At 40.7% G+C, this 24,803-nt stretch overlaps 1 protein-coding gene across 5 annotated transcripts in view; it reads right to left on the reverse strand.

Annotated features, from left to right (window-relative positions):
* Positions 1–1,242: 1,242 nt before the first annotated feature.
* The window catches only part of ARHGAP40 (Rho GTPase activating protein 40), a 195,717-nt gene continuing 172,156 nt past the window's right edge, over positions 1,243–24,803 (reverse strand). For 4 of the 5 annotated variants that reach the window (XM_073555344.1, XM_073555345.1, XM_073555342.1 and 1 more), the window contains 7 exons: positions 23,619–23,778; positions 19,858–19,940; positions 19,060–19,266; positions 18,062–18,196; positions 17,284–17,444; positions 12,916–12,971; positions 1,243–1,914 (listed from right to left, as the gene is read on the reverse strand). In XM_073555344.1, coding sequence (XP_073411445.1) covers positions 1,808–1,914; positions 12,916–12,971; positions 17,284–17,444; positions 18,062–18,196; positions 19,060–19,266; positions 19,858–19,940; positions 23,619–23,778 — 909 coding nt within the window. In that variant the 3' untranslated portion in view covers positions 1,243–1,807. The remainder of the gene's footprint in view (positions 1,915–12,915; positions 12,972–17,283; positions 17,445–18,061; positions 18,197–19,059; positions 19,267–19,857; positions 19,941–23,618; positions 23,779–24,803) is intronic. The other variant, XM_073555343.1, reaches the window with a different exon arrangement.

Here is a 24,803-nt window from a genome sequence, read left to right on the forward strand (position 1 = left end):
TGAGCGCCTCAATAACCCACTGACAGGATGTTGTGGCTCCTTCAGTAACTGTGAAGGCACACAGCTTTTGGTTGCGCCATTTGTAGGCAGGTAGCCAAAGTCACCGTGTAGCCCTAGCTCAGTCATAAGCGGTAACCATCGTGTGGGCATTCATTGAAGACGGCAACAATTATACTATGTAACAAAAAAGCAGACCGGAGCTCGGCATATAATATTCCTATCAGGCACACTACTACATGCACAGACTCCCTCCATGTAGAACCAGCCCTTTACTCTACATTCAGTCACACACACACCCCCAATAAGGAAGAATATCCCCAGACCTCATATCTGGAAACCTCCAGTCATTATGATAAATCTGTGCTTGTAGTGAAAGGCAAAGCTATTTTTGGGGAGGGTGCAGTTATTTCGGATAGGCTCAGCCGTGGACCAATCTGGGTTGCCTGGCAACTGCAAGGCCTGCATTTTGCTGATAACGGAGGCATCATTTCCATGGCTGAATGGCTTGGAAGCACAGACGCTAATCAAGGCACTGAGCACGACAGACAATTTCAGCAACATTTAAAAAAAAAAACCCTCTGGTCATAACGCACGATAGAGTTTGGAGGGAGGGAGTATGACGCCAAGTGACAAGTGCTGCTGACATTACAGGGGACAAAATGTCCGACATCAGCAGTCATTCAAAATGGATGGCAGCAAGTGAGCATTGAAGTTGGACGACGTGCTGCATGTAAATAGGACAATGTTCTGCAGTGTTGTATAATCTGTACTGATGTGAGTGTGGGCAGCAATAGGCTAGCTTGTCTGCTGATGCACAGGATGGTTTGGCTGTCTATAGTACAGGAAACTGGAGGTTTACAATTACTAGTATTTCCCAAAAATCCAACAATGGAAGTAAGAAAGTAAAACAGCAAGAACAGGTCAATTTAGGGTAGAAATCATATACTTTAAATGCACACAGATGTGATAAAATAGAAGTCAGACAAGCAGGAAAGGGGTTAATGCTTGTATGCGGTGACACCCCCCCATCATCTCTAATACACCCCATTAAAGGCTTTTGTTCCCCAGCAGTTCAGGCTCGCGCTGATTTCATAATTACTGTCATTTTGTAGTCGCATACAGCTGCCGGTCCTAATGAATGAGAACCGGTCTCCTCTCACCAAGGATGATGCATTCATAGAAACCAGGGATGTGAAAAATAAGAAAAAACACACATGTAAAAACCACTCAAAAAAGAGGAGGCAGTTTTTGTTCTTTTTTTTAATAAATGTTCATTATTGTCATGTTTTAATCATTGGATATTAAATACAGATGTAACAAAAACTTGACGTAAAAAAATAACAGACTAGCTCGATATCAACATATAGAGCAAACATACATCATGGCACATACACAAAGAGAAGACAGAAGGTTAAAAAAAAAAAAAAAAGCATACAAAATACAAAAGGGATGAAAGCGCCGTCTGGTGGAGAAGAAGTGTAACATCATCACTCCGTTAATCCAAATTAACCATTCACATTTTAGAGTTATCGAGGATTACTTCCACGTCAATGTTTGAAGTGTGACAATGATAAAAGCATCCATTACTTTTGATATTCATGATATAAATTCTTACAGGGTCCCATGATCACACTAAGGGGGGATACGTTCCTGAGAATACCAACACGTGGAAGAGAATCTTATATACACAATCTTGGAGGCAATATGTGGAACCCTACTAGGTTAGACTCCAAGTCTTTAAGTGGAGGGCTCCATTTCTCCAGGGCTCGGCTGTGCAAGTTATCATTTCCAAAGCACTAACCGGCCCCTATAAAGCAGGTGTTGTTGGGGCGCTTGGCTTAATCACCCATTCTCCATTTGGATTGGTATTGTACAAGTCCAATAAATAGGTATCAGGATCCAAGCAGTGTTCACCTAGGTAGAAAGATATTAGATATGTTACAGCTTCCATTACCTCCAAATGTACAAAGCCTAAACACTAGCAATAAACATTACATTTTAGTTGACACATCCTACGGATATTGTAGCAATCTGCAGGCAATCTAGTGCCGAGTTTCGCCTCCCTGTCAGTTCACGAAATCACGGGAGACAGTAATACAACAAATTGGATATTCAACTTTTAGATTTTGTTTTATAATAATAAGCAATACGGAGTAATCGCAGGTATTTATTTCCTAATATTGAAAAAAACTGCATCTGGCCAAGAAAAATTGACATGTTTTGGGGAAGGACACTGTTCAAGTGATCTTATGTTTCTGCATTCATAAAGCGGACCTGTCACTTCTGAGTAAGCATGCAGATAGGGTCACAAGATGAAATAAGACTTTTCCCAAATATATAGTTAAGAAAAAAAAACAAACAAAAAAACAAAACGATTTCTCCTAGTATAACAGAGATGCAGATTTTACCTTCGCCTTACCAGGGCAAGTGCAAATCTAGGGATCTGCCAGAGAAGAGGATCTCACAGCATGCAAGTGGTAAATGGTGCTCAGATGTTAAAGAATTGGTCATTTACAGAGTCCCTGCTTTATAGTATTAAAGGGAATCTGTCACCTGAATTTGGCGGGCTATTTAAATTACTTCTGACCAGTCCGATGGGCGGTGTTTTCCTATCCATTCCTCCTCCCCATCCTTGGCCACCATCCGCAATATTTTCTGAAATTTGAGTAGGTGTACGCCATAGTCGGCGCGTGCACAATGCAATCTTGCCTCGTGCATGCGCAGTATGCTTTGCCCAACTGCGGGCAAAGCCTAAAAGCATTACTTCGCATGCGCCGGTTAACCATGTCCCGGAACACAGCGAAATACTTCCGGGACATAATTAACCGGCACATGCGCAGAAGTCATTTAAATAGCCCGCCAAATTCAGGTGACAGATTCCCTTTAAATAGGAGGATTGACTCCCCATTTTTTCTGATAAAGATACCTGAAATTTACCTCATTCAGAAAAGGGTTACATATCATCTATTTAATTAGATGTATCTGTGTATTATACAGCGGCTTTTAAATTGTCAATCAGCAAAAGGAGGGCAAGGTTGCTTCTAAAGGGTTAAAGGGGTTATCCTACGAACAAAGTTCATTTTAGCCCTTTGAGACCTAGCTTGTTTTCACCTTCCTGACCAGGCCAATTTTGACAATTCTGTCACTTTATGAGGTAATAACTCTGGAACGCTTCAACGGATCCTGGTGATTCTGAGACTGTTTCCTCGTGACATATTGAACTTTATGACAGCGGTAACATTTCTTCAATTTGACTTGCGTTTATTTGTGAAAAAAACAGAAATTTGGCAACATTTTTTAAAATTTCTCAATTGTCAAGCTTCATTTTTATGCCTTTAAATCAGAGTCAAACCGCACAAAATAGTTAATAAATAACATTACCCACATGTCTACTTTAGATCAGCAAAATTTTGGAACTTTTTTTGTTAGGACATTATAAGGGTTAAAAGTTGACCAGCAATTTTCCATTTTTTCAACAAATTTTACAAAACCATTTTTTTAGGGACCACATCACATTTGAAGCCACTTTGAGGGGTCTATATGAAAGAAAATACCCAAAAGTGACTCCAGTCTTAAAACTGCACCCCTGAAGGTGCTCAAAACCACATTCACAAAGTTTATTAACCCTTTAGGTGCGTCACAGGAATTTGTGGAATGTGAAAGGGAAAAAAAAAACATTTACTTTTCTTTCACAAAAATTTTCCTTTAGACTTTTTTTTTTTTTTTTTTAACTTTTGCAAGGGTAACAGGAGAAAATGGTCCATATATTTTGTTTTGCAATTTCTCCTGAGCATGCAGATAATATGTGGGGAAAATCTACTGTTTGGGCACACGGCAGGGCTCGTAATGGAAGGAGCATCATTTGACTTTTTGAATGTAAAATATCGTGGAATAATTAGTGGTTGTCATGTCGAGTTTGGAAAGCCCCTGATGTGCCTAAACAGTGGAAACGCCCCACAAATGACACGATTTTGGAAACTAGACCCCTTATGGAATTTATCTAGATGTGTATTGAGCACCTCGAACCAACACGTGCTTCACAGAAATTAATAAATGTTAAATCGTAAAAATAAAAAAAATTAATAAAAACACATTTTTCCCACAAAAATCTTTTTTAGCTACAAATTTTGTATTTTCACAAGGGCAAAAGGAGAAAATGGACCCCAAAATTTGTTGTGTAATTTCTTTTGAGTTCATAGATACCCCATATGTGGTCAAAAATTACTTTTGAGGCAATGTGCAAAGCTCAAAAGGGAAGTAGGGCCATGTTACAGTGCAAATTTTGCTGCACTTGCTTGAGGGTGCCATGTTACATTGACAGAGCCCCTGAGGTGCCAGAACAGCAGAACCCCCCATAAGTGACCCCCATTTCACCAATTAAACCTCTTAATCAATTTATTTAGGGGTGCAGTGATTATATTGACACCACAGGTGTGTCGAACTTTTTTACCATTGGGCAGTGAAGAAAAAATAATTTACATTTTTACCACCAAGATTGTGTGTTAGCCCCGAATTTTCACAACAGAACGGTTAGTGCCATCACTTTTTTTTCTCTTTTGTACAAAATAAGATTACATGTTTGCTTTTCTGGATTGAGCACCCGTTCTGACGGTATTTTGGCGGTTGGTCCAGGTGTGTGATTTTCGACTTGAATAGCAGTCATGGAACTGCTTTGGTGGTAAGGAGCAGTGCCGAATCTTCTGTCTCTCTTATGTATAGAGTCATGTGAGGGCTTGTTTTTTGCAGGACGAGTAGAAATGGGCAGACACCTGGATGCTCGGGTCCAGCCGAACAATTACAAAAAGTTCGGGTTTGGGTACCAGAACAGTATCCGGACCTCATTCACTTGAATGGGGGGTCCGAACATCCAGTATTTGCTGCTCTGCAATGTGCATGACAGCGCGGCAAACACCACTTCTGATCGGCGGGGAAATCATTGCGGCCGGTCAGAGAGCCCCAGTTCCCACACTGTGAAAAGACAATGTGAGCACACAGCTGTGATCGGAGGTATAAAGCTTACCTCCAGTCAGTGGTGTCAGCTGATGGGACTACTGAGTTTTCCTCACGGTGCTAGCAGGGTTTCTCACCGAGGTCACCTCAGTTCAGCCCGGCTGGGAATGGAGTCACACAGACCGGAGGTAACCTCAATGACGTCACCACAGGTCTCTGAGGCTGCGCTCGCAGCAGCTCATTCCCCAGTGGTTTTCAGCCTGGACGGACGCATCGTCGCACCGTCCAGGTTGAAAACTTTTTATTACAGGAGAAAGAGGGCTTCACTGGAATTAGGCATTTAAATAAAAATGAAAAACTGTGTTTAGTCTTATCTAATATATAAAGCTCAAAGTGTGTGTGTGTGTGTGTGTGTGTGTGTGTGTATGTCCGGGATAGGCATCCGCACCGTCGCAGCTACAGCCACAAAATTTGGCACAGTCACACGTCTGGACCCCGAGAGCGTCCTAAGCTATGTTGTGAGGCGAAATTTTAACCCCGAGGATATGTATGACTGGTATATGGGCACGGGTCTATGGGATGGCGGATATGTATATGGGCACTGGACTATGGGATGGAGGATATGTTTGACGGGTATATGGGCACGGGACTATGGGATGGCGGATATGTATATGGGCACTGGACTATGGGATGGAGGATATGTATGACGGGTATATGGGCACAGGACTATGAGATGGCGGATATGTATGATGGGTATATGGGCACGGGACTATGAGATTGCGGATATGTATGATGGGTATATGGGCACGGGACTATGGGATGGAGGATATGTATGATGGGTATATAGGCATGGGACTATGGGATGAAGGATGTGTGATGGGTATATGGGCACTCGACTATGGGATGGCGAATATGTATGATGGGTATATGGGCATGGGACTATGGGATGGAGAATATGTATGATGGGTATATGGGCATGGGACTATGGGATGGAGGATGTGTGATGGGTATATGGGCATGGGACTATGGGATGGAGAATATGTATGATGGGTATATGGGCATGGGACTATGAGATGAAGGATGTGTGATGGGTATATGGGCACTCGACTATGGGATGGCGAATTTGTATGACGGGTATATGGGCATGGGACTATGGGATGGAGGATGTGTGATGGTATATGGGCATGGGACTATGGGATGGAGGATATGTATGACAGGTATATGGGCACGGGACTATGGGATGGAGGATGTGTGATGGGTATATGGGCACGGGACTATGGGATGGAGGATATGTATGATGGGTATAAGGGCACTGCACTATGGGATGGAGGATATATATGATGGGCATATGGGCACGGGACTATGGGATGGCGGATATGTATGATTGTATGATGGGTATATGGGCACGGGACTATGGGATGGAGGATATGTATGATGGGTATATGGGCATGGGACTATGAGATGAAGGATGTATGATGGGTATATGGGCACTCGACTATGGGATGGAGGATATGTATGATGGGTATATGGGCACGGGCCTATGGGATCGTGGATATGTATGATGGGTATATGGGCACGGGACTATGGGATGGAGGATAATTATAATTTGCTATAACTGACCACAGTTAGTTACTATGCCAGGGCAGCGCCGGGCTCTTCAGCTATACTATATACAGGAGGAGATGACACACAGGTATATACTATATACAGGAGGAGATGACACACAGCAACAATTTATGTGAAGTATAATTATTATAATCTATTATAAATAGCCAGTCAGTTACTATGCCCGGGCAACGCCGGGCTCTTCAGCTATTTCAAATAAAAGACTTTATTCTTGCTGTGTCTTTATTTACCATACAACTATAGGATTAGTAATGGATAGACATCTTATAGAAGCCTCTTCATTATTAAGCCATGGGCTTGATGTCACCTGACAATACAAATGTGACATCAACCCCACAAATATAAACCCCACTTGCTACCACTACAGGGCAAGTGGAAAGAGCCAGGCAAAGCGCCAGAATTGGCGCATCTAATAGATGTGCCTTTTCTGGGCAGCTGCGGGCTATTTTTTAGGAGGGGTGGGGAATCCATGGCCCCTTACCAGCCTGAGAATACCAGACCACAGCTGTCTGCTTTAGTAAGGTTGGTTGTCAAAAATGAGGGGGACCCCACATCAATTTTTAAATTATTTATTTAAATAATTTAAAAAAACAATGTGGGTACCCATCTATTCTTGATAACTAGCCTTGCTGAAACTGACAGCTGAAGGCTGCAGCCCCCAGCTGTTAGTTTTGCCTGGCTGGTTAGCAAAAAGACAGGGGAACTCACGCTGTTTTTTTAAAATTATTTATCTACAGCGCAGTAGCGGCTGATGATTACTCCCAATCCACCGCTTCTGCTCTCACTGTAATTAGCGCTAGCAGGTGTCGGATGATGGGATCAGTAGTCCAATCAGCTAACATCAGTGACCAAAGGTAAAGTTTATACCTCTAATCACAGCTGAGCGCTCACGCAGTCTGACAGCGTGGGAACCGCGGCTCTCTGACTGATTTCACCACTGATCAGAAGCGGTGTTTACCATGCTGTCATGCCCATGACAGCACAACAAACACCTGGTGTTTGGGCAGCAGAGCCCGAACAGTAACATGGACTTTTTGGTGAATTCCATGTTCGATGTCCGTGCCCAAACAGTAGGTGTTTGGTATGGATGCTGAACTTTACTGCTTGGGTTCGCCCATCTTTAGGGATGAGCTGACATTTCTATTGGTACCATTTTTGGGCACATGACATTTTTTGATCGCTTTCTATTCTGATTTTTGGGAGACAGAATGAACAAAAGCCAGCAATTCAGGCAGCTTTATCCTTTGGGTCAGTATGATTACAGTGATTCCTTTTTTATATAGTTTTTTTTAATGTTTTGGCACTTTTACACAATAAAAACTATTTTATTGAAAAAAATATTTGCATTGCTTCATTCTGAGAGCTATAACTTTTTTTTTTTTTATTTTCTTCTGATGGAGCTGTATGGTGGCTTGTTTTTTGCGGGACAAGATGACGTTTTCAGCGGTACCATATTTATTTACATCCGTCTTTTTGATCACGTTGTATTGCACTTTTTGTTCGGCGGTATGATAAAGCATTGTTTTTGGCCTAGTCTTTTTTTTTTTACGGAGTTCACGGAAGGGGTTAACTAGTGGGACAGTTTTATAGCGCAGGTCGTTACGGACAATGCGATAGCAAATGTGTACTTGTATAGATTTTTTTTTATTTACATAAATAAATGAATTATTGGAAAAATATTAATTTTTTTTATTTAGGGATTTTTAAAAAAATATTTTTATTATATATTATATATTTTTATATATTTATATATATATATTTTTTTTTTTTTTTACATTGTCCCAGCATGGGACATCACTATACAGTCATATGTAAAAGTTTGGGCACCCCTATTAATGTTAACCTTTTTTCTTTATAACAATTTTGTTTTTTGCAACAGCTATTTCAGTTTCATATATCTAATAACTGATGGACTCAGTTATATTTCTGGATTCAAATGAGGTTTATTGTACTAACAGAAAATGTGCAATCTGCATTTAAACAAAATTTGACCGGTGCAAAAGTATGGGCACCCTCATCATTTTCTTGATTTGAACACTCCTAACTACTTTTTACTGACTTCCTGAAGCACTAAATTGGTTTTGTAACCTCATTGAGCTTTGAACTTCATAGCCAGGTGTATCAAATCATGAGAAAAGGTATTTCTTTTCACGCATCCGTTCATTCCTCACCCAAGAATCTGCAAAAACCCTAGTCCATGCCCTCATCATCTCTCGCCTTGACTACTGCAACCTCATGCTCTGCGGCCTCCCCTCAAACACTCTCGCACCCCTCCAATCTATTCTAAACTCTGCTGCCCGACTAATCCACCTGTCCCCCCGCTATTCCCCAGCTTCTCCCCTCTGTCAATCCCTTCACTGGCTCCCAATTGCCCAGAGACTCCATTACAAAACCCTAACCATGACATACAAAGCCATCCACAACTTGTCTCCTCCATACATCTGTGACCTCGTCTCCCGGTACTTTCCTGCACGCAACCTCCGATCCTCACAAGATCTCCTTCTCTACTCCCCTCTTATCTCCTCTTCCCACAATCGCATACAAGATTTCTCTCGCGCATCACCCCTACTCTGGAACTCTCTACCACAACATATCAGACTCTCACCTACCATCGAAACCTTCAAAAAGAGCCTGAAGACCCACCTCTTCCGACAAGCCTATAACCTGCAGTAACCACCGATCGACCAAACCGCTGCACGACCAGCTCTACCCTCGCCTACTGTATTATCACCCATCCCTTGAAGATTGTGAGCCCTCGCGGGCAGGGTCCTCTCTCCTCCTGTACCAGTTATGACTTGTATTGTTTAAGATTATTGTACTTGTTTTTATGTATACCCCCCTCACATGTAAAGCGCCATGGAATAAATGGCGCTATAACAATAAATAATAATAATAATAATAATAATAATAATTTAAGTTGGCCACTTGCAAGTAGTTCTCCTATTTGATTCTCCTATGAAGAGTGGCATCATGGGCTCCTCAAAACAACTCTCAAATGATCTGAAAACAAAGATTATTCAACATAGCTTTTCAGGGGAAGGATACAAAAAGTTGTCTCAGAGATTTAACCTGTCAGTTTCCACTGTGAGGAACATAGTAAGGAAATGGAAGAACACAGGTACAGTTCTTGTTAAGCCCAGAAGTGGCAGGCCAAGAAAAATATCAGAAAGGCAGAGAAGAAGAATGGTGAGAACAGTCAAGGACAATCCACAGACCACCTCCAAAGACCTGCAGCATCATCTTGCTGCAGATGGTGTCACTGTCCATCGGTCAACAATACAGCGCACTTTGCACAAGGAGAAGCTGTATGGGAGAGTGATACGAAAGAAGCCGTTTCTGCAAGCACGCCACAAACAGAGTCGCCTGAGGTATGCAAAAGCACATTTGGACAAGCCAGTTACAATTTGGAAGAAGGTCCTGTGGACTGATGAAACAAAGATTGAGTTGTTTGGTCATACAAAAAGGCGTTATGCATGTAGGCTAAAAAACACAGCATTCCAAGAAAAACACTTGCTACCCACAGTAAAATTTGGTGGAGGTTCCATCATGCTTTGTGGCTGTGTGGCCAATGCCGGCACCGGGAATCTTGTTAAAGTTGAGGGTCGCATGGATTCAACTCAGTATCAGCAGATTCTTGACAATAATGTGCAAGAATCAGTGATGAAGTTGAAGTTACGCAGGGGATGGATATTTCAGCAAGACAATGATCCAAAATACCGCTCCAAATCTACTCAGGCATTCATGCAGAGGAACAATTACAATGTTCTGGAATGGCCATCCCAGTCCCCAGACCTGAATATCATTGAACATCTGTGGGATGATTTGAAGCGAGCTGTCCATGCTCGGCGACCATCAAACTTAACTGAACTGGAATTGTTTTGTAAACAGGAATGGTCACAAATACCTTCATTCAGGATCCAGGAACTCATTAATAGCTACAGGAAGCGACTAGAGGCTGTTATTTTTGCAAGAGGAGGATCTACAAAATATTAATGTCATTTTTATGTTGAGGTGCCCATACTTTTGCACCGGTCAAATTTTGTTTAAATGCAGATTGCACATTTTCTGTTAGTACAATAAACCTCATTTGAATCCAGAAATATAACTGAGTCCATCAGTTATTAGATATATGAAACTGAAATAGCTGTTGCAAAAAACAAAATTGTTATAAAGAAAAAAGGTTAACATTAATAGGGGTGCCCAAACTTTAACATATGACTGTATAATGCCAGATCACTGATTTGACACTGCACTGCAGAATATCAGATCAGCGATTGACAGGCAGGAAGGGAGGCATGCCGCGGCGTTCGGCGTGAGTGCTGCACGATTGTGCCGCCATACTAGTACTGCTTGGGGCAGAAATGCAGTTCCCGCAGAGCCATACTAGTACAGTGAAGGTCGTGAAGGGGTTAATCAATAGATCTTGAAATAATATTTCCACAATAGAAGCATTTAAAAAAAATCCCTGTGCTGAGATAATCTTATAAATGTGTCCCCGCGATGTACTGTGTCTGACCATACAAGAATATGGTCTGATCATATTGCAGCGCCTGGGCAAGGAAGGAATGTTGTGAGTTCATTTTTCCCTTCATCATTGAGGTCTGATGAACTCCCTCCTCTGGTGAAGGAAGGTAGTGAGACTGATTACCAAACACCTGGGCAGCTAGATGATAACTGGGTGGCTGGAATTGAGGACTGGATATAAGGCTGCCGACGCCCTTCTTCCTGGCTGGTGATTTTCCTGCTGGATTCCTGGAGACCAGTCTGATTCCTGCGTCTCAAAGCTAAGTTTTTCTGCTCTGCTTTGTACTCTTCAGTTTTGTTTTGCCTTGTTTTTTGGGAGTTCTGCCATCCCCGGCCGGGGGTGAGCTGAATTCCATTTTTGTCTCTGATCTGTTGATCTTTTGCTCTGTCTTCAGAATATACCTGAGTGCTGATACAGTCTTTTGAAGCCTAGCGACTTCAGGGCCTGTTTTTCCTATCAGTCGGTTGGCTCATTTTGATAGGGTTTTTGCGGATGGCAGACAGCAGCTTTCCTATCCTGTCCTATGTAGTTAGCTTGGGCCCCATCGTTTGCTCAACCTATCTTTCTATCTGTGTTAGTGTTTTCATCTTGCTTCACCGTCATTATATGTTGGGGGCTGCCTATTGCTTTGGGGTCTGCTCTGGGGCAGTTTAGTTTTTCCCCTTTCTGTCTTTAGGCTATGTAGCTCTCCGGCTGTGATCGAGGGGTCTAGGGCACCGTAGGAACCTCCCACGGCTACTGCTAGTTGTTGTGGATAGGTTCAGGGGTCTGCAATCCGATAGCTGCCAACCTCTCTGGTTTTTCTGGACTTAGCTGGTATTTTGTTTTTTCCTCCTTCGGTGACTCATCATAACAGAGGAAGCAAAAGAGAGTATACAGACATTACAGCATGGGATCGCAAATAACCCTTTCTTTGAAGAAAAACATTTTTTTAAAACGGGCAGGGAAATGCTTTACCTCACAAAAAGAATGAGCTTCCTCCCCTGCCCAGGAGCTGTGGTATGATCAGACCCTTTTCCTGCACGGTCAAATACAGCCATTACTCCGTACACAACAGAGGCACATTTATAATATTATCTTAGCACAGGAACATTTTTTCAACACATCCAATTGTGGAAATTATTATTATTCCTAGATCTGTTGATTAAAGTCAACTTTAAAATTAACTTTTTTGGTGGGAAAATCCCTTTAACTTATTAGAAAAGTAAATAGCTTCTTAAGGAAGGTTTTATCTACAATGGAGGAAATATGTAGCTGCTTGAAAAATAGTTAATCTGAGTCCATTACTACATACACACAAGGCCAGCAGCAGACACACTGAATAGCTTTGACAGGTCTTCCCTTTGTAACTCCTTCTATACCGATCCTCCTCCTGCTGCTCCATAATGCACAGGATTCCATCTTACATTGCTTCATACATCACTATATCTAGCACATCAGCAGATCCAATCTCCCCTGTAGTTACACACAGTCAATCAGTGGGCTTGTGCAATTGTCATTGGTATCAACACTGAGCCCAATCATTGGCTGCAGCTGTCATATGCATTGATGTTGTGACATCAATGCTGGAGTCTCTAAAAGACTGGAGCAGAAGAGGAGAGGTGTTGCAGGGCAGGGGGAGTAACAGTGGAGTTTATTATTACCACCCATGTTGATGGGAATAAAAAATATCCTTGTAAACCCCTTAAATTCTGGAAGTGCACATGCAATTTGTGGAAGTTTGTTATGCAGTTTTTTTGGTCACAACTCTTCTGCTTTCTATCACGTGCTTAGGCGCCAAAACCAAAATCATAGATGAGATGGAAAATACTTACAAATATTTCCTCCAACTTCATAAAGTTCCAGGTTGGAAAATCCAAAGGAACCATTACTGAAAGATGAGAAGAGAAGACCAGTTAATTCAATTAGTAGGGTACAGATCATAGTGAAAAACACAAGTATGATGATCCACTGATATAACAATCACTCATGTAGCCAGACCCCAAAAAAAAAAAAAAAAAAAAAATTGCTGTTCAACTATGGGAGACATCTGGCATTAAAAACAGACAAAAAAAATGCTCCCATGGGAAACTAGGAGATCAGTTTTGTCATCAGCTTTCCTTCAAAGATTTTTGTACTAGGGTAGGAGTCCTAACTAAAGGATGGGCATATGGAGAGCAGTTATTAAGGGCTTTTTGTAATCTACTTTACATCAGCATAATTTTTTAAACAATTTTTATAGTTAGGACGTTAGAAAGGTTAAAAGTTTATCAACAATTTCTCACTATTCCAGTAAAATTGTAAAAAATTTAAGGAACCACATCGTATGTGAAATGACATTGAAGGGTCTATAAGACAGAAATTATGCAAAAGTGACACCATTTTAAAAACTGCAACCCTTAAACTGCTCACAACCACATTCAAGAAGTTTTTTAAAGGAATGTGGAAGAAATAAATGAGAATGATACTTTTTCTCACAAAAATATTGCTTTAGCCCCAAATTTAGCATTTTCACAAAAGGTAAAAGGAGAAAATAGACCATACAATTTGTTGGGCAAAACTGTTGTTGGAAAATTGCTATTTTGGAGGACAGCAGGGCATAGAAGGGAAGGAGCGCTAATGGACTTTTGGAGTGCAAAATTGGCTGGAATTGACAGATGACATGTAGCGTTTGCAGAGCTTCTGATGTGCCTTAACAGAGGAAACTCCCCATAAGTGACCACGTTTTGGAAACTATACCCCTCAAGAAACTCATATAGAGGTGTGGCGACACTGGTGAGCACGTTAAACCCACAGGTGCTTCACATAATTTTTTAACGTTAAGCCATGAAAATTAAAAAAAAAAATTTCCCCACAAAAATGTTGTTGTAGCTCCAAATTTTTCATTTTCACAAGGGTAACAGAAGAAAATAGACAATACAATTTGTTGTGCTATTTCTCTCGAGTACACAGATACCCCATATGCAGTGGAAAAGTGAATGGGCCTAGGGTAGGGCTTAGAGAATGAACCCTAATTGAATTATGAGGCACAATTTTGACTGTAATAGATTGCAGATGCCATGTCACATTTGAAGAGACCATGACATGCCAAAAGAGCAGAACCCCCCAATAAGTGACCCTATTATGGAAACTACACCTCCTGTTGAATTCTTCTAGGGATTTAGTGAACATTTTTAACCCTCAGGCGATTCAAAGAATTGTATAACATTGGGCTGAGTAAATGTAAAATTACCATTTTTTTCACTGGAATGTTGCTTTGGCCCCAAGTTTTTCATTTTTATAAAAGAATAATAGGTGAAAATGAACTGTACAATTTGTTATGCAATTTCTTCTGAGTACACTACCTCACATGTGCTTGAAAACTACTTTTGAGGCACAGCGCAACACTCAGAAGTGAAGATGCGCCATATAGGAGTTTAGATTTTGCTGGAAAGGTTGGAGGGTGCCATATCACATTGACAGAGCCTCTGAGCTGCAAGAACAGCAAAACCACCCCAAAAGTAACCCAAATTTACAAACTACACCCCCCAAATAATTCCTCTAGGAGTTCAGTGAGAGTGTTGACACCACATGTGCCTCACAGAATTTTTTACCATTGCATGGTGAAGAAAGAATAATTTCATTTTTCCCACTAAAATGTTGCTTTAGCTTACAATTTTTAACTTTTATAAGGGCCAAGAGGAAATAATAGAACTCACAGTTTGTTGTGCAATTTCTCCCGAGTACACCAATACACTAACATGTAATTGGAAAACTACTTTTTAGGCACAGTTCAAAGCTCAGAAGTGAATGACCACCATATTATAGTGCATATTTTACTGTTATGGTTTGCGGATGCCATGACCCACTTGGAGAGCCCCTGAAGGAAAGACTAGAAGCAATGGGATGAAACTGAATGAGAGGAGACACAGATTAGATATTAGAACTTTTTGACAGTTAGGGTGATTAATGAGTGGAACAGGCTGTCACGAGAGGTGGTGAGTTCTCCTTCCATGGAAGTCTTCATACAGAGGTGGGACAGACATCTGTCTGGGATGATTGTGAATCCTGCTTTGAGCAGGGGGTTGGAACAGATGACCCAGGAGGTCCCTTCCGACTCTACCATTCTATGATTCTATGAGGTGTCATGACAGCAGAACCCCCCCCCCCTAAATTTTGGACATTTTCACTTCTATAAACTGTATTACACTATATAGCAGAATGTAGAGTGAGTTGCCAGTGCTATCCATTAGTGAACTGGTTTTACAGTAAAGTTTTAACTTTTATCTCTTTCTGAACCATGTTCTGAACTTAATTTATGACCTGCTAAACTTACACTTAATCATAAATAAGCTTAGATGGGTACAGAAGGGAGACAAAGGCTACAAACCCTAACTTCAGCACAAGCTCATTGACAGATTCAAAGTTAACTTATTCTGCAGTCCATTCTGCACTGTGATACAGAGGCAGTAGAAGTGTATAAGGTGCACAATTATAATAAAACTATTGTAGTAATGATTTTCAGCCAAAAATATTATATACAGTTAGGTCCATATATATTTGGACAGAGACAACATTTTTCTAATTTTGGTTCTAGACATTACCACAATGAATTTTAAACAAAACAATTCAGATGCAGTTGAAGTTTCAGACTTTCAGCTTTCATTTTAGGGTATCCACATTAAAATTGGATGAAGGGTTTAGGAGTTTCAGCTCCTTAACATGTGCCACCCTGTTTTTAAAGGGACCAAAAGTAATTGGACAATTGACTTCAAGGCTATTTCATGGACAGTTGTGGGCAATCCCTTCGTTATAAAAGGCCTGGAGTTGATTTGAGGTGTGGTGCTTGCATTTGGAAGGTTTTGCTGTGAAGGAAACATGTGGTCAAAGGAGCTCTCCATGCAGGTGAAACAAGCCATCCTTAAGCTGCAAAAACAGAAAAATCCCATCCGAGAAATTGCTACAACATTAGGAGTGGCAAAATCTAGTTTGGTACATCCTGAGAAAGAAAGCAAGCACTGGTGAACTCATCAATGCAAAAAGACCTGGGCGCCCACGGAGGACAACAGTGGTGGATGATCGCAGAATAATCTCCATAGTGAAGAGAAACCCCTTCACAACAGCCAACCAAGTGATCAACACTCTCCAGGAGGTAGCCATATCAATATCCAAATCTAACAAAGAGAAGACTGCATGAAAGTAAATACAGAGGGTTCACTGCACGGTGCAAGCCACTCATAAGCATCAAGAATAAAAAGGCTAGACTGGACTTTGCTTAGAAAACATCTAAAAAGCCAGCACAGTTCTGGAAGAACATTCTTTGGACAGATGAAACCAAGATCAACCTCTACCAGAATGATGGAAAGAGAAAAGTATGGCGAAGACGTGGTACAGCTCGTGATCCAAAGCATACCACATCATCTGTAAAACACGGCGGAGGCAGTGTGATGGCTTGGGCATGCATGGCTGCCAGTGGCACTGGGTCACTAGTGTTTATTGATGATGTGATACAGGACAGAAGCAGCCGAATGAATTCTGAGTTATTCAGAGCCATACTGTGTGCTCAGATCCAGCCAAATGTAGCCAAACTGATTGGTCGTCTTTTCATACTACAGATGGACAATGACGCAAAACAAAGCCAAAGCAACCCAGGAGTTTATTAAAGCAAAGAAGTGGAATATTCTTAAATGGCCAAGTCAGTCACCTGATCTCAACCCAATTGAGCATGCATTTCACTTGTTAAAGACTAAACTTCAGACAGAAAGACCTACAAACAAACAGCAACTGAAAACCACCGCAGTGAAGGCCTGGCAGAGCATCAAAAAGAAGGAAACACAGCATCTGGTGATGTCCATGAGTTCAAGACTTCAGGCAGTCATTGCCAACAAAGGGTTTTCAACCAAGTACTAGAAATGAACATTTTATTTAATCTGTCCAATTACTTTTGGTCCCTTTAAAAACAGGGTGGCACATGTTAAGGAGCTGAACTCCTAAACCCTTCATCCAATTTTAATGTGGATACCCTCAAATGAAAGCTGAAAGTCTGAACTTCAACTGCATCTGAATTGTTTTGTTTAAAATTCATTGTGGTCATGTCTAGAACCAAAATTAGAAAAAATGTTGTCTCTGTCCAAATATATATGGACTTAACTTAACAAACACACGCACCGTACATTATTAAAATCTTTGCACAAATTCTTATTAGACTCGTATAAGGTTTGTACCATTTGAGTAGGCCCATGGTGCTGACCATTTGCCAGTTACGTTGATTCACATGTTCCTGGAATTTCTTTAGGACATCTGCAGCTTTTGTGCCCTCATTCAAGTGGACAGCCAAGGAGTCCTTCACAAACAGAGATGCTTGAATCTTTACTTGTTTACAGACCTGACAGTAAGAAAGACAGAAAACATTGGTTTTATTTTATTAGAATTTGTGAATTTCAAAATTAAATATGTAATTCTAACACATACTCAATAGTAAAAGACAAAATGTCGCTGCTTGTGGGACTATTCCTTCAAGTGGTCCTCTTTGTGCAAAGCATTACAGAGTCTACTCAGGTTTTACCTGGTTCTAGCCATATCTCGGGGAGCAGAGTGACTTGTTATCTTTACTGCTGAAAAAGCTGGCACCCTCAGCTCTGGACTTAGAAAAATCTGTCTAGTTAGGACGTGATGTGACAATGGAACCCTGTGTCCTTTACTATAAGGGTATATTCACATGCAGCAGATTTGTTGCAGAAATGTCTTGCACTGAAAATGCATTAAAAACATTTAATTGAGGCTGTTTCTACAGCATGCACTGTATAAGGATTTCAGAAAACCCCATTTAGATCAATAGGACTGTGTCAGAAACTTCAGTGTCAGAAATTTTGGAACACTAAATGACAATACTTGTGGGAGCCATGAAGAAGGCCATGTAGGTACATAGTGTGTACATCAAAGACAAACATATGAAAAAAATGTAGCATGTGTCCTTGTGGAGCCCCCAATATATCTACCCACCTCTGTGTGGTTCTTCTCTGGCCTTTCCTTATCAATGTTGATTTTACGAAGGAAATTGAGGAGCCACCGTTCATTGGATCTCTTACTGGTGTTCTCATTCAGCTTTCGGACCTGAGATAGTAAGAAGGTGGGTACCTGAAAAATGTAAAACACTACAGCATAATGGAATGCCGCATACATATTTAAACACTAAACTAAAGCTAGAAATAAATAAAAAATAAATTTTCAACCTACAAATATTTGAACTTAAGCAAAATAGATCAGAATAGAAATTGGGTTCAAAGCAGCCACAAAAGATTTTTAGAGAAAGTGAGACTATGGGCAAGAAGCCATTCCCCCGCTTTTCTCATACTGAAAGTACTGAAAGCCCACATAATACGCCAAGATAATATTGCAAAATAGAATACTGCCATGTGGTACCCATATAAAATTCAGTTTCCAAACAATGACACTACACACAGCTGAATAACACTGAATGGTTTTGTCATTCTCTGTGGGTTCTCATCCTTTGGGAGTCCCCTAGAAAACATGGACCATGTGAATTTGCTAATTTTTAGACTTCATATAGCCCCCACCCACATCTGATATCACTTTTACTAATAGAAATAGGCAAGATACATCCATCCTCCTTTTACCCAGTATAAAAACATGGTCCTGGACCATTTATCAGCAGAATTTGTGGCTCCTGCGAGATCAAGATGTAGCACAATAGTTGTAGAACACAGATTTTTTTTTTCTATACACTTCTCACTATTATAGGCACATGTATGATAGTGTAGGTGGTAGGATCCAATGATCCCACTAGACTTAATATAAAAAGGATACGAAAAGGTCAACAATGTCAATGTCTGTGGGCTATCCAGGGTATGGCAATGTCTTACATACTTTTATATATTACGTGGGACTTCAGAAACAAACTTGAGAGAAAAAAGTCAGTAATATAGAGTCACTTATATGAATATGATATTATACATTCTTACACACTAAAGGGTACTCACTGTCCATAACAAGTCTTGGTAGTGTACCATGGCCATGACCAGGCCAGCCACCCCCTCTGCCTGCTGCTTCTCTCCACCTTCTTGGCTCCTGCCACTGTTCCCTCTATAGAGAAAAAGGTTAGGTGCCATGATGGTGGCAATGTTCCACAGTGACATAAGGTTACGTTTTTCATGAGAAGCCACTTTACGGAGAAACTCTAGCAATGCCTACAAGTTAGGGAAACAAAGATGGTATGGTTACTAAAGGCAACTGCACAAAAATACTTTGTACACCAAAGAAATTATCATTCATTCCGTTTCAAGAGGATCCTCCAGGAGAAAAAATTCTGGAGCATCTTTGCTCAAAACGTTATACTAGTCTGCTCCTCGGCTATTTTTCCTGAATGTATATGAATGAATTGACAACTGTGTGTCACTATTCCCCTTGTCAAAGAGGTTGTCCAACTGGACAATGTCAGACTGTCAGCACAGAGCCCCAAATTGTAACCTTTGTTTATATATTTCTTGGAGGAATAACCGAGGAACGGCACAATGGAAGACCTAAGAAAAGATGCTCCAGAAAGGTTACTTCATGAGGAATTACTAATACAGACATGTCAAGAGAGCTGACCGGTCCCCTGATGGTTGGGGAAATTATATTCAGTTTAATGCAACTTTATTTTTTGTACAGGGTAGAAGAAAGTATTTTATAAACCTAAATACAAAATCTATAGAACTTTGAACTCAAGAACTGAGACTGTAATGCTGTAGGGTGAACAGTTCAAGGACAAATTGTTTCAAAGTATAAAAGAATGCTACCTTTAAGGTGCTGCGGTTTGCCTCTGGAAGCACCAAGACAAGTAGGTTCAGAGCTTGGAGTCTTTGCTTTAAGTTAGTGATTTCTACATGAAAGACACAACCGTTCAGTTTCTCCATTATATAACACACAATTAGTAAAAATAAAAAGAAGAATACACACACCATGACAACCAGCAAAGACAATATGAGGCAAATATGCAAGATAAGCCAGTTCTCCCATTGTGCAATGATGATAACAGGTTTGATCTTCTTCACACAATGCTGAAGCTTCTTCACCTAAGGGTGCATCGACACAGCCACGTGAAGTGTCCAAGTGCTGCATGATCGTTTTGTCGGACATCACCCAGACTCATATTCACAGAGTAAATATAAATAATAGTCCATCCCAATTAGAAAACAAATTCCATAAATGGCAAAGATAGTGGTATAACAGTGGCTCACTCACGATACATCCAAAGCATGTTTCGCAACTGCTTCATCCTGGGTGGATGTAGTGGTACACCCCAGACAAAGCAGTTGCAAATCGTGCGTCAGGTGTATGGTGGATGAGCCACTGTTATACCACTTATGTATGAAAGAGGCAGTCAGCTCATCTTGGAGTTGGATGCTGCCATTGCTTCTCTTCCTGTTAAACCACTAACTTTGGCATTTATGGAAACTGTTTTCTTATCAGGGTGACTGTTGATCCACTGTAACCCCTATTATTTATATTTACCTTGTATTCTACGATTAGTTCCATTGACATTGTTGTTTTTTCTTACTTTTGTTGGAGGATATTTCTATGCTTCATAATTAAATATGTATATTTTTCGTAAGCAATATCTTGATTGGCTCACCACCCCTTTTCTCCATGTGTCTGTGTATAATTACTTTTGTGGTCGCCTCATAGAACAATGTACAAGAAGTTTCCACACAATGGTACCTTATAAAAAACCATCTTTATTTAAATACCAATGTCACAACATTAGAAAGAACATTAAAAAGAAAGGTGCTGGATCAATATGAGAGACAAAACGCATGTAAACACCATATAATGATATATTCATGGGAGGCTGCAAAAACAATATGCAGTGTGAACACCAAAGAGAGAAAAAAAAAAAAAAAATTTTTCCACTAGTTCAATGTCAATTGGTGATTGACTATCATTAAGGAGTTGCTATACCCATATGCAGTGTGAGAATCAAGGAAGATTCACTTGCTCCATATCCATTATAAATTTGACATAAAGGACTATTGAATCAATTTACAGTGTGTGCACCGGGGGAGATTTATGAAAATTCACTTGCTCCATACCAATTAGTCATCTGTAAAGAGGTGCAACACTAAAGGAGCATCCCATCAAACTGATACTTCACAATGCATAAAATAGGTTATCCAGTCTCATGAAACCAGTGTTTCACAGTGCATAGTTATAAACTAAGAAATGTAAACACTATAAAGGCGTGACAAAAAGTCACTACAACCTACCAATAAATAAAGGTGCTTGCTGCTGCGTCCCTCATGCCCCGACACGTGTTTCGCAGTGCTTCATCAATGGAGGCTTATGGATAAGCCTCCATTGATGAAGCATTGCGAAACACGTGTCGGGGCATGAGGGACGCAGCAGCAAGCACCTTTATTTATTGGTAGGTTGTAGTGACTTTTTGTCACGCCTTTATAGTGTTTACATTTCTTAGTTTATAACTATGCACTGTGAAACACTGGTTTCATGAGACTGGATAACCTATTTTATGCATTGTGAAGTATCAGTTTGATGGGATGCTCCTTTAGTGTTGCACCTCTTTACAGATGACTAATTGGTATGGAGCAAGTGAATTTTCATAAATCTCCCCCGGTGCACACACTGTAAATTGATTCAATAGTCCTTTATGTCAAATTTATAATGGATATGGAGCAAGTGAATCTTCCTTGATTCTCACACTGCATATGGGTATAGCAACTCCTTAATGATAGTCAATCACCAATTGACATTGAACTAGTGGAAAAAAAAAATTTTATTTTTTTTTTTCGTTTTTAATTTTTTTTTTTTCTCTTTGGTGTTCACACTGCATATTGTTTTTGCAGCCTCCCATGAATATATCATTACATGGTGTTTACATGCGTTTTGTCTCTCATATTGATCCAGCACCTTTCTTCTTAATGTTCTTTCTAATGTTGTGACATTGGTATTTAAATAAAGATGGTTTTTTATAAGGTACCATTGTGTGGAAACTTCTTGTACATTGTTCTATGAGGCGACCACAAAAGTAATTATTGGTATGTTGTGGTACTATATCCAGTATTATTTATTAATAGCTGGTTTGGGCAATTTTTGTTTATATAATGTGTCTGTGTATGTTGGAATTTTTTTATAAGTCTTTTAATGGCATCTAATAAATAAAAAATGCAAATCGCTTTCAACATATGACTACCTACTTACATCCTTCACATTTGTTTTCTTCGTATGCTATTTGTATATGTGCAGTGGCATTAATTCTTTGCCCTGGGCTACAGCCTCTTGGCTTTTATTCAGACTTCTGTTAAAATGAGAGATCCAAGAATGAGACCTTGAAACGCAAAGTATGTCCTCTTCTGATCAGATTATGGGGATTAGAATAGGATGCACTTAAAAGGTCTGTGTGCCCTCCAATGAAAAAAAAAGCTGGTAGCACTTTGACCTTTCTCAAAGAGAGAGTCTTTCAGTAACATCCTATTGTAGGGGGTGGACTGACCTATCTGATGTGGAAAGAACATGTAAAAGATGATGTGCACTATGCTTTATTATATGTGTATGGATAACAGCTGGAATTAGTACAGGACGACGTAGTACTGGGTTTTGGCCACAAGATGGAGACAGAGCAGTGAGAAAAGGGCTCAATAACAGCCTTAGGCTAGGGAAATCACAGAGTTATGGTGGGCGGAGTCACGGGACTGGGAAGGAGATTTCCAGGAGGAGATAAAAAGGAAGGAGAGTCCCAAGGGGAGGGCAGACACCCAGAGGAGGAAAGAAGCAAGAAGAGCTCAGGAGAGGACGGAGGAAGGAAAAGCTCAGGAGAGATAGAAGAGAGAGAGAGATGGTCATTCGGAGAGGAGGGTGGCCCAGAGAGAACAGCTGCAGGACAGGACGGCAGTGACTAACGGAGGCCTGGGGTACCGGACGGCTGGACACCGAAGAGTGAGTGTTACAGTGGGCAGACTGGGGGAAGCGCTGTGTCTGCGGGTCTAACGGCAACCACGGTGAAGGAACCCGGAGGGTCAACGCTCACAAGAGTAGGAGGAGGTGACCGGTACCCAGGCCTGGGACCAGCAGCCGTCGTGTCAGTTGTGGATGTCATGAGGAACGGATTTCTGCATCTGTCTCCAGTCTGTTCCGCAGCCGAAAGGGACCAACCCCCAGTCGGCACACCTACTACACTAGCTCACTCATGACATGCAAGATGAAATGGAGATCAAGTATTGGGAGGAATGTTGTTGGCTATTTGATTGTAAAAGGAACAGTTATCAGTCCTGATGTTCATACTGGAAAGCATGTCTTAACATATTCATAAAGCAAGACAACATACAAGATTGACAGAGACCTCTGGAACAGATCACCTCTAAAAGAAAAGATCCCAACATGTTCCACCCCACTTTATGATTCAGAGGTTACACATACGATCAATATCAGACATTACAGAGCAACACATCATTCGGCAAAGCAAACATTAGGAGGGAGTGCCCTCCTCATAAGAACAACAAATCTATCAGGGAACATGAGGAGACACAAAAAAGGTATAACTCACTCTGTACAGCAGTGAAGGCATGCAGGTATTCAGCAGTAAGCAATGGGGCAGGCAGTTCTCGGAGGAAGAGCTTCAGGAGCCCAGCAGCATCATGTGGATTAACTTCATCCCAGGAGAAAAGGCCAGCATAAAAATTTTTCTCTAGACGCTGCTGTAAGGACTAAAGCGAATACAATTTTTTTTTAAAAAGTAAAATTATCATATAACAACAATATAGATACACACACACACATATATATATATATATATATATATATATATATATATATATATATATATATACACACATACATACACACACATACAGTGGGTATGGAAAGTATTCAAGTATTCAGACCCCTTTACATTTTTCGCTGTTTTATTGGAGCCATTTAGTAAATTCAAAAAAGTTCATTTTTTTTTCTCATTAATGTACACTCTGCACCCCATTTTGACTGAAAAAAAACAGAAATGTAGAAATTGTTGCAAATTTATTAAAAAAGAAAAATTTAAATATCACATGGTCATAAGTATTCAGACCCTTTGCTCAGTATGGAGTAGAAGCACCCTTTTGAGCTAGTACAGCCATGAGTCTTCTTGGGAATGATGCAACAAGTTGTTCACACCTGGATTTGGTGCTCCTCCGCCATTCTTCCTTGCAGATCCTCTCCAGTTCCATCAGGTTGGATGGTGAACGTTGGTGGACAGCCATATTCAGGTCTCTCCAGAGGTGCTCAATTGGGTTTAGGTCTGGGCTCTGACTGGGGCAGTCAAGAATGATCACAGAGTTGAAGCCACTCCTTTGTTATTTTAGCTGTGTGCTTAGGGTCATTGTCTTGTTGGAAGGTGAACCTTTGGCCAAGTCTGAGGTCCAGAGCACTCTGGAAGAGGTTTTCATTCAGGAAATCTCTGTACTTGGCCGCATTCATGTTTCCTTCAATGGCAACCAGTCGTCCTGTCCCTGCAGCTGAAAAACAGCCCCATATTATAATGCTGCTACCACCACCATGCTTCAGTGCTGTGATTCTATTGGGCAGGTGATGAGCAGTGCCTGTTTGTTACTCAGAATTATCAACAAAAAGGTCTATCTTCATCTCATCAGCCCAGAGAACCTTATTTCTCATAGTCTGGGAGTCCTTCATGTGTTTTTTAGCAAACTATGTGGGCTTTCTCCCACGATTGCTCAGTTTGGCTGGACGGCCAAGT

This window comes from Dendrobates tinctorius, unplaced genomic scaffold (genome assembly GCF_039654945.1).
Source record: "Dendrobates tinctorius isolate UK_male_01 unplaced genomic scaffold, ASM3965494v1 ptg000223l, whole genome shotgun sequence".
In the NCBI taxonomy this organism is placed as follows: Eukaryota; Metazoa; Chordata; class Amphibia; order Anura; family Dendrobatidae; genus Dendrobates; species Dendrobates tinctorius.